The 15,584-nt window shown below is 51.5% G+C and overlaps 4 protein-coding genes across 4 annotated transcripts; 1 reads left to right on the forward strand and 3 right to left on the reverse strand.

Annotated features, from left to right (window-relative positions):
- Positions 1 to 83: 83 nt before the first annotated feature.
- BCR38DRAFT_409228 (HAD-like domain-containing protein) lies at positions 84 to 1,422 on the reverse strand (the record flags this gene model as incomplete). The annotated part of the gene is made up of 3 exons (XM_040858349.1): positions 84 to 539; positions 598 to 1,178; positions 1,320 to 1,422. The coding sequence occupies 3 exons, from the start codon at positions 1,420 to 1,422 to the stop codon at positions 84 to 86; spliced, it is 1,140 nt and encodes a 379-aa protein (XP_040716692.1).
- A 2,650-nt stretch (positions 1,423 to 4,072) lies between these two features.
- BCR38DRAFT_200417 (uncharacterized protein) lies at positions 4,073 to 8,309 on the reverse strand. The gene is made up of 2 exons (XM_040854092.1): positions 7,354 to 8,309; positions 4,073 to 6,173 (listed from the first exon to the last, which is right to left on the reverse strand). The coding sequence occupies exons 1-2, from the start codon at positions 8,022 to 8,024 to the stop codon at positions 4,334 to 4,336; spliced, it is 2,511 nt and encodes an 836-aa protein (XP_040716693.1). The 5' UTR covers positions 8,025 to 8,309; the 3' UTR covers positions 4,073 to 4,333.
- Positions 8,310 to 10,297: 1,988 nt separating this feature from the next.
- Positions 10,298 to 11,341, reverse strand: BCR38DRAFT_433096 (uncharacterized protein). The gene has a single exon (XM_040860228.1). The coding sequence runs from the start codon at positions 11,108 to 11,110 to the stop codon at positions 10,385 to 10,387; it is 726 nt and encodes a 241-aa protein (XP_040716694.1). The 5' UTR covers positions 11,111 to 11,341; the 3' UTR covers positions 10,298 to 10,384.
- Positions 11,342 to 14,080: 2,739 nt separating this feature from the next.
- Positions 14,081 to 15,257, forward strand: BCR38DRAFT_409230 (uncharacterized protein; the record flags this gene model as incomplete). Its single annotated transcript, XM_040858350.1, has 6 exons — positions 14,081 to 14,139; positions 14,189 to 14,269; positions 14,412 to 14,512; positions 14,695 to 14,712; positions 14,768 to 14,973; positions 15,051 to 15,257. The coding sequence occupies 6 exons, from the start codon at positions 14,081 to 14,083 to the stop codon at positions 15,255 to 15,257; spliced, it is 672 nt and encodes a 223-aa protein (XP_040716695.1).
- Between the last annotated feature and the right edge of the window lie 327 nt (positions 15,258 to 15,584).

Here is a 15,584-nt window from a genome sequence, read left to right on the forward strand (position 1 = left end):
CGGCCCCCCTCCACCTCTACATCCCCTATCCTTTTCTGATCTTTCCCACCATGCATTCTCCTCACCCCCTCACCACCAGCCGGTCACGCCGTCATATTCCCATCCTTCAAAGCCCACTCAACCGCCCCCACAACGCTCTCGGTGATGTGCTTAGGTGCATAGGCCGGCGTGCTGCCTCGCACATGCATGCCGCTCTCGACCAGGATGCTCTTCCACTCGGTACAGTACTTTGATTCGTAGTTATTCGCCCCCAGAATATCCGATTCGGGATTGTCGCCAACCATGTAGACGGTCTTGATTCGTCGGGGGACCTCCAGCTTCTCGTTCAGGTGGTCGTTGTATTTCTGCAGCACCTTCTCGCCATACGTGTATGTCGTCTCGGACGGCTTGCCGATCATGGTGTACTCCAGCTCACCCTTGCCCTTGGTGGCGTAGGCCCAGATGCCCCTGAGAGCCTCGCGGAAAGCTCCTTGGGCGAAGCGGGGGTGCTCGTGCTGGGTGGGCCACTCGAAGTCCGGGTTGCAGAAGTAGAGTTTCGGCTTTTTGTGTACTGTCAGTTTAGTTGATATGTGCGGACTTTGCATTTTGTAAACAAACCTGGCCGTCTTGGAGGTAGCCGTGATTCGGGAGGGAGATGTCTCCGGCCATGAGGGACTTGTTGCCGAATCTGCCGCCGCTGGATCCGAGGAGGTCGGTGATGACTTGCAGGTCGAGGCACCAGTCGCGAGGGGAGCTCCAGACCAGAATGGCGTCGATGGCCAGGCCGTGGCCCTGCAGGCTGTCGGCACGAAGTCTTCCGTGCTCGATATGGTGGGCCCTAGTCATCTCAGGGAAGGGGTGAATGTGGTCGAATTCATACATTAGGTCGCTCGTGGTGATGACCTTGTTGAATCCGTACGACGCCGCCACGTTGCGGATTTGCTGTCCATGGCCTCCAATGGCCAGGATGTTCTTGTCCCTATACTTTGGGACAAGTTCGCGAAAAGGGGTATGAGACTGGACAAACTGCTTCTCATCTAGAGTTAGTCCTAGTCGTTGACCCAGTCTTGCGACGTGGTCTTTTTCCGTCAACCCTCCGCCGTTGGTTAGAAAGATAAAAGGTATCTTCTTATCTTGCAACATCTTGATGGTTTCTCGCGCACCGGGAACAGGCTGATTACCCTTGACTAGGACCCCATCTGCTCACTGTTAGCAATTGTGACTGCAAAATAAAACCTGGGGCCTCGGGTACAAGTAACAGCTTTGGAGAAGCTTTTGTTCATCAATGTTTCCTCCCCAGACATAACAAATAGGGTAGAAAGGTTTGTGAGATTACCCACCAATATCAAACGCAAATGCGATCGTTTCCTTAGCTTCTGCTTTGCCCGAAGAGCCGTTGCCGTGGATTTCCAGTCGGGTGCATATTGCGGGCGTCGAATCCATTGCTGAAAAAGTTTCTCCTGGTGGTATAGGTTGGTCGATCTTCAGTCACAGATGAAATTCGAAGTATCCTGCTGGAAACGAAGAGATGTATAGCTGTAGGCAAGAGGATGATGACTAATATATCTAGAGAATGGCGACTACAAGGATGTGATTGTTGGTCGTCCCAGGGGCTCCGACCGCACAAGTCACTGTTCTGAACAGTGAACAGGGTAGGTGGGCACCTTTTGTTCACCGGGAAGGTGGTTGAAGAATTTTCATAAAGGAAGCACAAATCAGAAAAATAACCTGTCTGCAAATGGCAGGTGCCCAAAGGATGCTTCGATGTAAAATTTGCCTCGAAGGTCCCTGTCTCTGAAGGACAATGCCATTCAACCCTGCAGGCGAGCGGAATGCGTAGAGCCGCTTGTTTTCCCGACAGATATTCATCCATCGATTAGTAGCTACTCAATATAATTCTGAGCAAATCCACCCTCTGTTACCACTGTTTCAGGATTGTGCAGTGGACAGCCAGACATGTGCGAAAGCCACGGGGTCGACGAAGAACTTGCTCAACGCGAAGACAACGGCCGTTGCCAAGCATAAAATAGCCAACGAGGAATGTTTTTGAAAAAAAAGCTGCCAAGCCTTTCAAGTCAATATTTTGATTGTCATGGTGAGTGGAAGAAACTTGCCATACCGTTGTATTGGTGCTAAATTTGCTGTGTTAGCAGAGGATGCAGGTGATGAAGACCCCGACTCTCTGAACGAGAACGAGAAAAGTAAAGGATACTTGTTATCTCAATGGGGGCCTTGGCATCCTATTCCAAGGTAGGTGTTATGTGGGCTGGGCGACCGGAAAGTGACCATAGAGCAGTATACAAGGGCAAAATAAATGACGTCAACAGATAACATACCAGATAACGAAGGGTGCTGGCTAGTTACTGGAAGTACTGTCGTGTGCAGTATCAAGACGCACATGTATCCCGTGCCATTTTCACTGCCAGTCTTGCTCCAGTAAACCAACAAGTCCTGGATAGAGGTCCGACCCTTAACGAAAAGCGCGACCTGGCCCCACGAAGTTTTCTTGCAAAATTATTGCAGTCACCATCATAAGCAGGTATAGCCATTTACAATGCATTCTGGTGCTGAGTACTGGTTTCGTCGAACCAGGAGGGTGTCCTCGGGCTGACATTGGCATCTTGGACACTGCCATTTGAAGAGCAACACTATAGGATATATGATTAGGCAAGCAATAAGTAGCATTGCCGAATCCAGTTCACATGGTCGATATCCACAAATTTCTTCTCCTGGATTTGGTCCTGCCGGGTCGAGCCGACGTCGTCCTCGTGGTCGGATGATGCGATACCTTCCCAAACGAGACAGTGGCTGCTGAATCGGCCAATGAGAAGACTGCGCCACCGTGTCCGATCTTGCCCCCATTCCGCGATCATGTACCCGAAACACGACCCGGGGATTTCCGGTAGCTTATATACCCCAAAGGACCCTTGCAGACCACCTGCTGATGAACCGAGTGCCAATGCGCCGGGTGGCTATATGTATAGGAGTACATTGCCTCAGAATGCATTTGACCGGTCCAATGTATGTCAGAGGGGCAAAACAGGGAAATACCATGATGGGCGTTTCGTTCTTTAGCGTAAATATCGAGAGCCCCAGGTGGCTGTCAACACAAATGAGCTGACAGCTTTGACCGATGAAGCGCAAGTGTATCAAGTTGTAGAAAGGTTGGTCGTCGGTTGCTAGCATGTGGGGTCCAGGGATATCCGTGCATGGTTGTGTCACCGCTCCACAAAATACAACAGGCACATACTACCGCACCAGGGATGTGCGCAGTTGGTGTTAATCGAAGTCATCAATTGTCAAACCAGAGAAGAAACCCCGTGCAAGTAGGAAACATTTTAGACTTATACCGTGACGCCAGTCTGATTCGACGACCTGAGAGCCTTCACCCTTCTTCGTAACACCGTCCCACTTACAAGCACACGCAAGCTTACTAAGCCACTACATATATCATAAGACCATCGTAAATTAGTGAAGGGACTATCTAGGACCGTCTGATCCCGATTCACTGATCTTTCTGCCCATCCATCTGTCAAATGACAGAAACACAAAAGCCACCTCGCAAATCATCGCTTTTTCAGTTTCCCATTCATACTTGGACGGCGGGCTCAAATCATGGGGCTGTTTCCCTGATGTGTGTATGTTCATACCACCTCCTTTCCCTCAAACACCCGACCCTCGCGTGTGTACATGTACATGTATCGGCGAGGGGAGGGCGAGAGAGGGGAGGAAATACCTGCTCAAAAGAAAACAGAAGGGAAGAGGAAAGGCAGGGAAACCAGTCATCCTCCAGGGACAAAGTCGTGCGGCTTGGTGTTGTGTGTATGCCATGATCACAACGTTCCCCTCCGCACTACCCTGATTTCCATCCGTGCAATACAAATGGTGCCTGCAACCTTTTACATACGATCCCGGACTAACGAAACGCCTCTGTATCGCGATGGAGTTGGCTACCCTTAAGGAAAAGCAGGAAGAAGAATGAAGGTGTGCCCCCCCCAGTTTCGCAAGCAAAACGCCCGTAGATGCAGAATCAAATCAAACGCTGAGAGGAGTATCTTTGTGCCGGTACTCCATTACCCTTCAATATGCCCTGGTGACTGACCGACTTTTGATGGTGATCATGGTCGTAGTCGAATAAGTGTTTCCGAGTCTAGAGTACGCGTCATGTATCATCGTGTATCATCGAAAGATCATCCACGTTGAACGTGGTGAATGCCGCGTAAAAACGAAGGGTGGAAATAATGTTCATATTAACACACGGTGAAGAATGGAAATTGAGGAAAGTACCCAGGTCATTGACGTCTGCTTCGATGGAACGCAGAAAGACACCGTGGTATCCAGTCGGTGGCGGATTTCAACGACGCTCAGAGTAGAGAGTCTTGCCCTGCTCCGACTCTTCGACAGGGCGGTATGCCATCTGTCGGGTTGTGGGTGCATACGATGGTTGGCGGCGGTGGTACGTGGGTTGAGTTTCAAAGGGAGCCTGCTGGCGCAAGTCTTGCTCAACGGGCGACATTCTCGGAACGATCTGCTGGGGACCAGGAGTATTCTGGTGACGCATATGACGGGGCTGACCGTACGGTGTCGGGCTGGCCGAAGGCTGCGTCTGCCAGAGCTGCTGAACTGGTTGAGGGGCGGCGTATTGGCGTTGCAAAGGTGACTCATCATAGTAGCCGGGAGGACCACCCGCGCCAAAGGTAGGATCAGTGCGCATGTAGGCAGTATCGTATGGCATCGCCTCGGTGGAGTAGGGTTGAGGCACCGAAGGGTAGGTGGAGGACGATGAAGGCACCGGGGGGTAGCCCGAGGAGGACGTAGGCAGCTGAGAATAGCCAGAAGATGACGAAGGGCGGAAGGTGAAATTGGTGTTGTGGTAGGGTGCCATCTCGGAATGCGCACGTTGGTGCATGGGCCGTCGCATGTCCATGTAGCCTTGCGGGGTGCTGGTTGGGTCGAGCTGGACGGCCATGGGCTGGGATGCGAGTCGCTGGGGAGTGGGTGCGGGCAAGGGGCCCCCAAAGTTGTAGTGGGAGCCTCGAGCATCCTCATCGTCGAAATACGACTCCTCAGTCTGGTTCTCGCGGATGTTGCCAAATGCCGGGCGATGGGGAAGTCGGTGGATTGTTCTCATGCCAGGTCGCTCAGTGGCTTGGCGCATGGCTCCTTGACGATCACCATAGGGAGAAAACTCGGTAATGCGTTGGCGCTTGTCCATCGGAGACGAGTGCATGGCATCCTCAGGGCGCCAGCCAGCCGTGAAGTTGGGTTGGCTGACGCGGCGCATCATGGAGATGGGCTCATTGCGAGCCACTCCAACTGACTGGGAACGCTTGTGGCTACCACCGCTGCTATTTTTGCGTGGCAGCACGAGCTTCTTCTTACCATCTTCCTGCTCCGTGCTGATGTTCGGTAAAATCTCAATATCGGGAATCTGCGTCAAGTTGTTCGAGTCCATCTCGCTCTTAAGCTGTGCCACGATGGCCTCAATTGTCTCGGTCGAATATCCGTTACCGCATTTGCTGAGCAGCCATGCCGGAACAGCGGTGCCGTTCAAGACGGCACGGTCCAGTGCCTCTTCGTCGTCTTCGCTCTCGTCGCGGTACGGTCGCTTCTTGCCCGACGAGTTGCGATCATCCAGTCGCTTTTGCTCGCGCTTGCGGATCGATAGAGACCAGTCCTGGACGACGCCCGCCTGGTTGTTGCGCTTATTCTCGTCGCTCCACGCCTGCACGCGACGAACCTGCTTCTGAACCAGCTCGCATTGGAGCTTCGCGTATTCCTGAGCGTTGCGGTATCGGCTGCGCTGGTAGTGCTTGCGGCAGAAGTGGACCCAGACATGCTGGGGGATCATGCGGGTACACAACTTGTTGCGGCCAAAGATGTGCGAGATGGCCTTACGCGGCTGGGACCCAGTATCGCAGTTGTCCACGTACATACATTTGATACTCTCATCCAAGGCAGGCAGACCGTCGTCAACCGGGGAGCTGGCCAAGTTTGCGTCCATTACGTAGCTTGAGCGACGATCGTCTTGTTGAGAGGGCGGTGGTGTGGGCTGAAGAGTTGAAGGCAAGGGAGGATACGTCTGATCTATGGCGCCAAGAGCAGCAAAGTCGGGTGCTGAAACTGCTCTTTTGTGTGTTTTGGATAGTTCAGGAGGTATGAGATAGTTCAAATCATTTTTTAAATCTCTGGGACTGTGAGGTAAGTTAGTAACTGGATGGTGGCATGTTGGCCCTAGCAATTTGATAGATATGACGTTCTGATGAAAATGTAGCGCAAGATGAGTTCTGACGTGAATGGAGTAAAATGCTCTGGAGTGCAAGTGGCGCGAAGTGAATGTTCCGAGGGGAGTAAACGAAGTGAAACTCCAGCATGAGAAAGTAACACGAGGTGAATACTATCATGGAAAGATGCTTCATGTGAATATTCGGGTAAGTACGTGAAGTAAAGTGAATACTCTTCGGGGAAGTAATTAAAGTGAATCATCTGGATGAGCAAGAAGCGATAGTTGAATACCCTGTATACCCAAGTATACGAGGTGAACTCTCTGCCAACCATGGCCAGGACCAAGTGAAAGACGTGAAGGCTCCGCTAACTATGTAAACGAAGTCAACGCCCCGAAGACTAAGTAAACGAAGTGAGTTCTATTTATGTACGAGGGGTAATCTTCGGTAAAGGGGCAGGGAAGGCGAGTATCTCAACTATAAATGGGGAATGAACGTGGAAAACGGGTGGAAACAATTCTGGCTTGAGGACAGCAGGCATATATATGGCCACACCTCCCCACCCCGTTGGAAGATGCTAGATTTGGGGATATAACTTTCCCGCTTGACCACTTGATGTTAACTTCGATGCCAAATAATGGCAGTTAAGCGACTTTGCTCCAGCACCGAGTGCCGTTCGCAGGAGGGAAGATTCTGGGTCCTCGACTGCCTAGATTGGTATTGATCCAAACTCGATCGGGGAGAACTGATGTGGGTAAAGTCGATCTGAATTGGCCTTGCCAAGATGGATAGAAAACCGTAGCCGTGCCAAGAAGGTTATTGAATGGAGATGAAAGAGTTGGGAGGAGACGGTATTGTTCGGCAGGAGTGAAGATTTGGGGAAGGTGATAACAGTTGCTCATCGGTGATGGGGAGCTGGCGTAGGAGCCGAAGTAGTAAATGCAGTTGCTTGACCACGGTATATAGCAAGGGAGGTGAATTTTGAACTTGGCAAAGGAAAGCACGATGAGGAGTTGACAGGCAGTCACGCTAATGACGATAGCAACAAGACCAGACGAACCAGAACGAAAGTTCGCGTGCACCAGATGAGGCCAAAAGTGGCCATTCGCCCACAATACGCGAGAGCACTGGACGAGCGTGATTCACTTACTTCGCAGTTTCCTGGGGGCTCATCTGATCCAAGCCTTGAGCCCCTCTCGATATCAACATGGCATCGGATGGAGAGTCTGGCCTCCTCGACCCAAGCATGGTGGGCTCTTCCACTATTGTTGTTGGCGACACAACTCCATCTTTTCTTCGTTTGGGGAGATCGGGCATGGACGTACGGCTTATTGCAGAATCTATGTTGTCGCAGCATCGCGAATCGAGTGCGGATACATCTGTAATGACGGTAGGCATCGTATGGAACCCGCTGACTGTTGACAGCGACGAGAACCTCGAATGTACCGCTGAGTTCGAAGACGATGTGTATGACGACAAGCTGCTGTGGCTGTCGGAAAATTTGTGCCGTGGAGACTTAGGACTCGCAGAGCCCACAGGTGAATCGTTATAGAATGCTGGCCGTGCTGATGCTTGCGTTGCCTTGGTGTCCAACGTCAGAGGCAGTGAGTAGCCGCCAGCATCCCAAGGCGTCCTGCTGCGATTCGGCGTTCTCGACTCGCTCGTCCTCCTGGATAGTGCCTTCTCTGGAGATGGTGTTCGTACTGTTGATGAGCACGTTATCGACCCGTCAGCCACCGAAGGCGTAGGTGTCTGGTCTACAGAACCTTGAGCCTGCCTGTGAGCCGCCGAAGACGCGTTCAACAGAGCTGTGACGTCCATACTAGCAACAACGGGGTGAGGTCTCGATCAACTCCCTGTTGTGTCCACTCTACAGTGACGAGCACCTCTTCAGCGACACGCTCGAATATCCAGCCGAGATGATGTGGAGGTCGCAGTAACCCAACAATGCTTCGAAAGATCCCAGAGGCTTCCCAGTTTTCTTGTGAAGTCGAATTGGTCCAAGAATAACCAGCCTAATCCATCAATTCACCGACCGTGTCGTTGATTTGATTCCTAGGGAGGGGCGTGAGACAGAGGTACCAGAAGAGTCTTCCCGCCAAGTTTCGTATCCAGATCTACCAGTTCGTGATGGCGACCAGACAGTAGCCGTCCTTTCCTCCTTCCGTCGGGGTTCCCAAATTTCCTGTTTTCAAGTCCTTTGGCGTAGCGCTTAGAGTAGATTTGTGTTTTACACGCCGGCGCGAATGTGTGTAACAAGGTGAGGATAAGAAGATAACGTGGTCTCAAAGACAAGTAATGGACACGGGATGGAACGCACAGGGAAAGGGTACAGACGTAGGGTATGGAAGATGTCGAGTAGTGATAGACTCCGGAGGTGATTCCAATAGGTTACAATATATCAAATTTTTTGATGAGATCGACCTTGAAGACTCGCACTGACAAGCAGCAGACGATTGAAACAGTCGAAACAAGCACAATTCGGAAAGTCTTCCAGATGCTTAATAGACAGGGGAGTTGGCTTTCAACCGAGCTGCAGAACCGGGTCATAGGCGAACCGAAAGAGACAAAACAAGGAACGTAGGTCCTTGTTGAAAGCCGGGGGTATTCTTGAGACGGCAGTCTAGTTATGAGTCCGTCTTGTCCCTCCGCAGTCGACTACGACTATCAGATGAGATTCTTTAGCCACTGTTCCAAGAGTCTCGTGAGTTTGCCGAATCAGAACCTTCAGCGCACATGAAACGAAGGAGGATGGGTATGGGCGAAACTAGTTCGGGAAGGCAAAGACAAGAGACGATGAATGCCCGTCAGCAATGTCGGCGAAATAAAAGGGATTTGCATGAGTCGAACGAGGGACCCAATAGCCAAAGATAGGACGACAAAGGGAACATCGAATATGGGATGGTGGTCGTTAGAGAGAAGGCTGTGCTGCCGACGCATGAACTTAGGGTTGCGTCTGAAGACAGTAGCGGTTTGGGACTTCAATGGAAGGTGCTGACTGGGGTATCCGAGAAGAAGAAACAGAAACGTACTTTGGGCTCAAGCTCCTGGAGGACTAACACAAAAGTTTGACCACAGTCGACATCGGAGGCAGACTAGTAATGGGCACCAAGTAGTGAACGGACATGAAGCTTGTGCAAATGTACAGCATCCGCTCTGGCCAGCGACATGATCACGGTGCAAAGAAGGGCAAGCTATGCCCACCATGGGAACAACAGAGTTCCCTCCTGCGGCTACACAGAGACTTTGCGTTATGCATTGCGTTGAGAGTGGGCAACGATGTTTAGTCGTCTCCACAATAGGTTTGGGCACCGCTGAACTTCTTCCCGACTGGCTGCTCAAGGACAAGAGGCCCAGTTCAGTTCCAGGATATAGCTTGTCTGTCACGAAGTACCAATGCTTCTCCCAGCGCACAATTTGGGGTGGTGGTGTCAACGACACACATGTGCCGGTCGTTTTGGAAACTACTACCAAAGTACCCTTGCGCATCAGATGGGGGCGGCCGTAGATCATGGCGGCAGCTCGTCTGAACCACCGTGATCAGTGCAGGGTACGGCCAGGACAGGGGTTCTCGAATTTCAACACCCTAGCCCATTCGGCATGGTCATGGAAGGTGACCCAAGCAGTTCCAGAAGGGGTGCTTAGATCTCATGGCGGCGCTGATAATAGACTGCGAAGAGAGAAAAAAATAAGAAGCGTACTAAAAGGGACTACAAAATGGGATCGAGGCGCAGCGGGCAAAAAATGATGCTCAAGCTGAGACCCGGGATTGGGCTTGAAACTGGCCTACGGCGGCCAAATGAGCAGGGACACAATCTTAACGACGGGGGGGTAGAATGCCCAAGGTGCACGATCTGTGACCGAATTAGCGTCTGACCGGCAGAGGCTCACGGACACCTGCAGCTAAATCGTCAATCGGCCGGGAGATACCGAAGTCTTCAGCCCCCAGCCCCAGCCCTCAGGACAACGCCCATTGCAGTTTTCACATCACTCGCCACGGAGTATATCGAGTATACTGGTAGTGTGTCATGAGATGAGGGGACCAACACCGACTTGCCCAAAGAGGCTAGCGACTCACAGATATGACTAGTGATCGAAGCCATTGTCCAATGCCTTACCCCATGGTGGCAATCTAACTTCTGCAGCCACGCGGGCAGTAGTCGTGGTCCGTCAAAAATGCATCAACAATCATGAGGCGGTTGGTGAATGGCAGCATTGCTAGTCACCTTTCCCCACGCAGAATTCGTATTCTGGAATGCATGGGACGTGAGGTACCAGTTAGTGTAACGCGCCATGTCCGTCCGATCACCACGCGACAGCCCGCCCTGAAAAAACGGCAGCCACGCTAGTTTGTGACGTTCTGGGGACAATCTCAAGGCGAGGTTGTGATGCGACACTTGGTAGACCATGCATGTTTGGTTCGCATAGTTTACTTTTACTGAGATGGTACTGCTGATCCCTCGCCAGGCGGCCACGGCATTCAGTCGGCCCAGTGCACCCGCAGAGGAAACGTCGATAACGCCTACGCTTGGATGCGAGTTGCGACAGCGTAGGTTTATCCTTGTGGATACCAGACAGGCAGGCAGGTTGATAGTCCCATCTCCCGTGTCCCATATCAAGGGGGTCAATTGTCTGTCCATCCTGTGTAGGTTAGACCGATCTGTCATCCAGAATTGCCTGTGTCGCCGAGCCGCATTTGGTGTGGAATGCGACCGAGAGAAGAAACTGTATAATGAGATGCTGAAGTTATCAAATGTCTGGGCAATGTCTGAATTGCGATTGGCTCTTCGGCAGCCTTTTCGAGGTTTCATCAATCTGAGACGATGGCTCAAGGTTTTGCAATTCTGACAGATGGTCGATGGGGCGGTGGGCTGTGGAACTTGGCTGAAGTTTGAACGACGTGACATCCCAGAAGAGACGGAATCGTGGGGTGCCTGCACATGTGGATGTGGCAGGGCAACAAGAGACAACCCAAAGCGAATGATACTCTGCTCCTCCTGGGCTCTCTTTGAAGACAATGAAGGGGATCATGGTCGAGTCAGGGTGGTTAGGGTGAGGGGCTCGTCCTGTTTCAGCTGATGTTGAAGGTGTCGTTGGTCTCTTGTGTCGTTCATGCGTTCTGCTGTCAACGATGAACCTGGAAGCTGCGACAGTCCAATCGCGTCAACGGACGACGACAGGAAAGAATCCATTTGACGAGCCTGCCTTATCGGCTTCTCGGCGCTTTGGTAGCTGGTCCTCGTCACCTCATCAGTCGGCTTGGGATAAGGTCTTAAAAGGTATCGTGTCGTCCGAATACGGTAGGTAATGTACGATTTCGACTTAGGCTACAACAAAAGCACCCGAAACCGAGACTAGATGCCGCGCTCTGATGGAGCCTGTTGATCTCGCAGCAATGCAAGATAAAGGTGAAGCTTGGTGTGATCTTCGATGTTGCGACCCTCAAGAGATGATATTCTTCCTAAATGGAATTTGGAAGAGCCGCACCCGAACGTTGACCGTAATATACGATGTATAGTCCGTTCCCCTTCACCGTAAATTTGTTCCTGCTGCCTGAGCCGACACCGTAACGCTCCTTCCTCGAGTCCGCTTAAGCTCCTTGCACAGCCAAAGTTGTCAGTGATGGCAGCCCAATCACTGGTTCATTCTTTCCCCTCCATGACAGAGTTAAACCTACGAAGACCAATTACATACGCCCATCTAGCTAATAGTCATTTATGGCTATAAAGCGAGTGCACTTCTCACGTTTCTCTACTCAGCGGAACTTACAAATTTGAGCAAACGACATACCATGTAACATAAAACTCGCAGCTTTGTCCGGTCGGTTACGACCGAGAGCTTCGACCAACTGGTCAGAGGGAAATGCACCAATTCGTCTGGATTCTATCATCCCATCTTCCCACGCGCGCTTCATTCGGCAAGTCGGCAGAGCCCACGGTCTATGATGTGACCTCGGGATTGACCCGGTCAAGGTGAATGAGGCTGATGATACCTGGGACGTCCCCAGATGCGCGCGACGGCCGCTTTCCATATCCTTGTGTGGATCCTAAACATCGCCACGAAACTGCACGGGTTGGAAACAACGGCTACTGATTTGACTTATTCTTGGTTTCATCGCCTGTCACGGCCGACTGCCGTGCGCCCGCCATCTGTCCCGATTCGGATCATCTCATGCATCCACGTAGTAGAGAGCCTTCCGTTCCTTGTTTGAAGCTCAGCATAGCCCGCCGTTTCTCACGTTCGGCCCCGTTCGAACTCAACTGCACTACCTCTGGTACGGCGCAACGATCTGAGCCACCTACCTTTACCCATCGCGCTCATGCCCGGATTTTTAAGGTTAAAGCTCATCTAGATGACAGGCGCAGCGTTTCCAACGGTCCGGCCCCAATGCTTAACAGGACACGGCTCAATCGCCCTTGCTCCGGACCATGCCGCTCGTCCTAAAGTGACGATGCCTTCGCGTTCCAAATTGTCCGACGTGAGACATGCCCGAGTCTTGGGCCGGAGATCTGACACGGCCATGTTCATCCTATCGTTCTTTCCCCGTATTCCTCAAGGCACAGATTTCAACCAAGCTTACAGCTCGTAATGAAGTCATGTAAGATCCCATGCAATGCAACCTGACGACTTGCCAAAGTGTCTATCTGCTTAAATGCGACTCCGCTTTCGACTTGCAAGCCACTTGCTACTGGAGTGCAACAAAACAAGGTCCTCCATGGCAATGCAATCAATAGTAGTGCCAACGCTTCCAGGATCTTAAAAGTTGGCAGTCATACAGGTCATTAAATCAATTTAGGTAGTCGCGGCTTCCTTGTCTTGGTTTGGACGGGCAAAGTTCAATTCGAGATCAATTCGAGTTCAATTTTACAGGATGCCGTACACAAAAGCCTCCTCATATCGCTGATCTTCCCGCATGATTAAATAAAACAAGCCCAAAATCTATATTTTCTAGACTTACCGTGGCTTGACCGTCAGAAATTGGGGCCTCGCAATGTGTCTTCAATCCTTCCCGATTCGAGCGCATCTAGATGGTAAAGGGATTGCTAGCCACTACTGATCCAAGCGTAATTAGGCTTCGCGCCCAGCTCATGTTTATCACCTAGGAGATCATGTTTGCTTCTTTAACGCAGAAGAGGGGCTTGCAGTGGTTCATTCCCAAAGCCGAGATTTGCCAGAAATGTCTAACATGCTAACATGAGGAAAGCGCGACGATGACCCCTGCGGATGCGCCGCACGTCAAGTTGAACATGGTCGTGATGAGCATGGGCACCCGCAGCGACATGCAGCCCCATCTGGATATCGCAAGGGTTATCCAGCGCTGCTATGGTCATCGCGTGCGCTTCGTGGAATTCGAAGTGGACTGACCATTGATCGAAGCCGAAGCAGTCGGATTCTACTCGTGGACGGTGGCAGACCCTCGTGAGCAACAGAAACTGGGGCAACTGCCCTGGAGCCAACTCAAGAAGCGAATTCCCACGATCCAAAACGAGTTCGGCCAACTGGCCGAGCGTCTTGGAAAGCTTGCCTGGGGCTTCCGGACGGCGTTCCGGAGGGGGCATCGCCGGGGTCATCGCCGGAGTCATTCTTCTCCGATGCTATCATTGCCATCATGCAGGTCAGCCCCCCGGAGTCTTTTCCTTCCTGGTTGGGACCATTTGGAGCGCGTATAGGAACGTTGCTTTTCCTGTTCAAGCCCTGCTGTGGGACGTGTGGGACTCTCGATATATGGCCTGCACTCCCCTCATTGGCTCCTGTAATCTTTTCAAGGTGGGAATGATAATTGCCAACTTTCGAATGCTTCAAGGACCACACTCCGTATGCTTGGCACTAATCCATGCAGTCCTACCAAATACCTGTTACACACTCAAATTTCAAGCATGGCCGCTAGCGAATCCAGTCTCAAGAACAGGTTTTCATGGTGGTTCCAGGAATTCTTGTAAGCATAAGACGTCCTGGCTCCAAACTCATTTCTAATCCCCTGATAGTTTATACAACGGTACGAAGTCTGTCTTGACCAAGGTCCGCAATGAACAACTCGGTCTTGAGCCTTTGGCGCCGTTGTGTTTGTCAGTCCATGGAAACGTCTCCAAGTACCTTTCACAAATATCTGGTCGCCGAGCCTGCTGCTAGCACCGAGGGACTGGGTCCTCATATTAGCGTTACAGGCTATGTGTTTCACTCATCGCCCAACTCTGTACCCTCCACCAGCCTAGTCGAATTTCTTCAAGCTGGAAATGTATCGATCTATATTGGATCCGGAAATATGCCCTTCCTGGGACCCGAAAAGGTCTTCAGCGAGATCTTTGAAGGTATATCCAAGGCTGGCATGCGTGCGGTGGTTTCCCATGGGCGGTCTGGTCTTCCTCAAGACTAAGGAAACACTTACCAAGGGCTCCATATGACGGACGAATGTCCACATGACTGGCTGTTCCCACGCGTGTCTGCCGTCGTCATCCATAGTGGTTGTGACACTATTGCTACGGCTATTCAGACGGGCCGCGCTACTATGGTATACCCAGTGGCCTGAGAACAGCCTTCTTGGGAAGATCGAATCTTGAAACTAGGACGTGGTCCCGAGCCAATGCAAATTAAGAACGTTACGGCAGACAACCTTTCTCAGCGGATCAAGGAAGCGCTCAAACCAGAGTACGCTGTTGCTGCAAGTGAATTTGCGTCCAAAATGCTAAAGAACCCTGTGCTGAAACTTTTACACGTAAAGCCCAGCACAAATTCAGTGTTTACGAGAAGGACGGGCTTTGTGACGTGCTCGGTGAGCAAACAGCTTTTTGGAAAAGGCGTGGTAACAAGGCCAGGCTGTCCGCTATTGCGGCTTATGTACTCGCACAGGAGGGCAAAGTGGATCCAGCACAGCTTGAACCTCTTGAACTGGGCAAGATTTCAGATCTCGTCAGCCCTGGTGATCCAATTGGTGGGTTCTTCTATGGCATCGGCCAAGTGGCAGGTAACATCCAACGCGATTTGAGGACGTTGCCACACCGCCAAAGCGATACACAAACAACCACTACGGAAGGCGACAAGTCAGTGGGCTTCTAGTTCCCTCTACATCACATTCTGCGCGGTATGTACCCGGCCAACGTTCAACTTGAAGTTACATGTTAGGTTTTAACAGTTCCCGCTCCGCTATCATGTTGCACTTCATTTCTTTCGGCTTATACGACCTGCTCGACTTCATGGCCTACGAGTTTGGCAGCCGAACTGACCCGGACCTATTCGCGAGTAATCATCGACTTTACTTCCACCCGCAGATTCTACGTTTCCTTGTCATCGAGCTAGTAAGGAACCTGAATCGATCGTCAAGAGACCAACACAGTTTCTCCCTACTATTATTAGAAGCTTCATCAGCGCACTCAACATTCCAAT

This window comes from Pseudomassariella vexata (assembly GCF_002105095.1).
Source record: "Pseudomassariella vexata strain CBS 129021 chromosome Unknown BCR38scaffold_6, whole genome shotgun sequence".
Lineage (NCBI taxonomy): Eukaryota > Fungi > Ascomycota > Sordariomycetes > Amphisphaeriales > Pseudomassariaceae > Pseudomassariella > Pseudomassariella vexata.

Excerpts from the sequence above, each read along its gene's own strand:
- BCR38DRAFT_433096 (XM_040860228.1), bottom strand. The coding sequence starts at position 11,110 with ATGTCACGTCGTTCAAACTTCAGCCAAGTTCCACAGCCCACCGCCCCA.
- BCR38DRAFT_200417 (XM_040854092.1), bottom strand. The coding sequence starts at position 8,024 with ATGGACGTCACAGCTCTGTTGAACGCGTCTTCGGCGGCTCACAGGCAG. Across the intron at positions 6,174-7,353 it reads AGCCCCCAGGAAACTGCGAA|TCCCAGAGATTTAAAAAATG; the intron begins GTAAGTGAATCA and ends CTTACCTCACAG.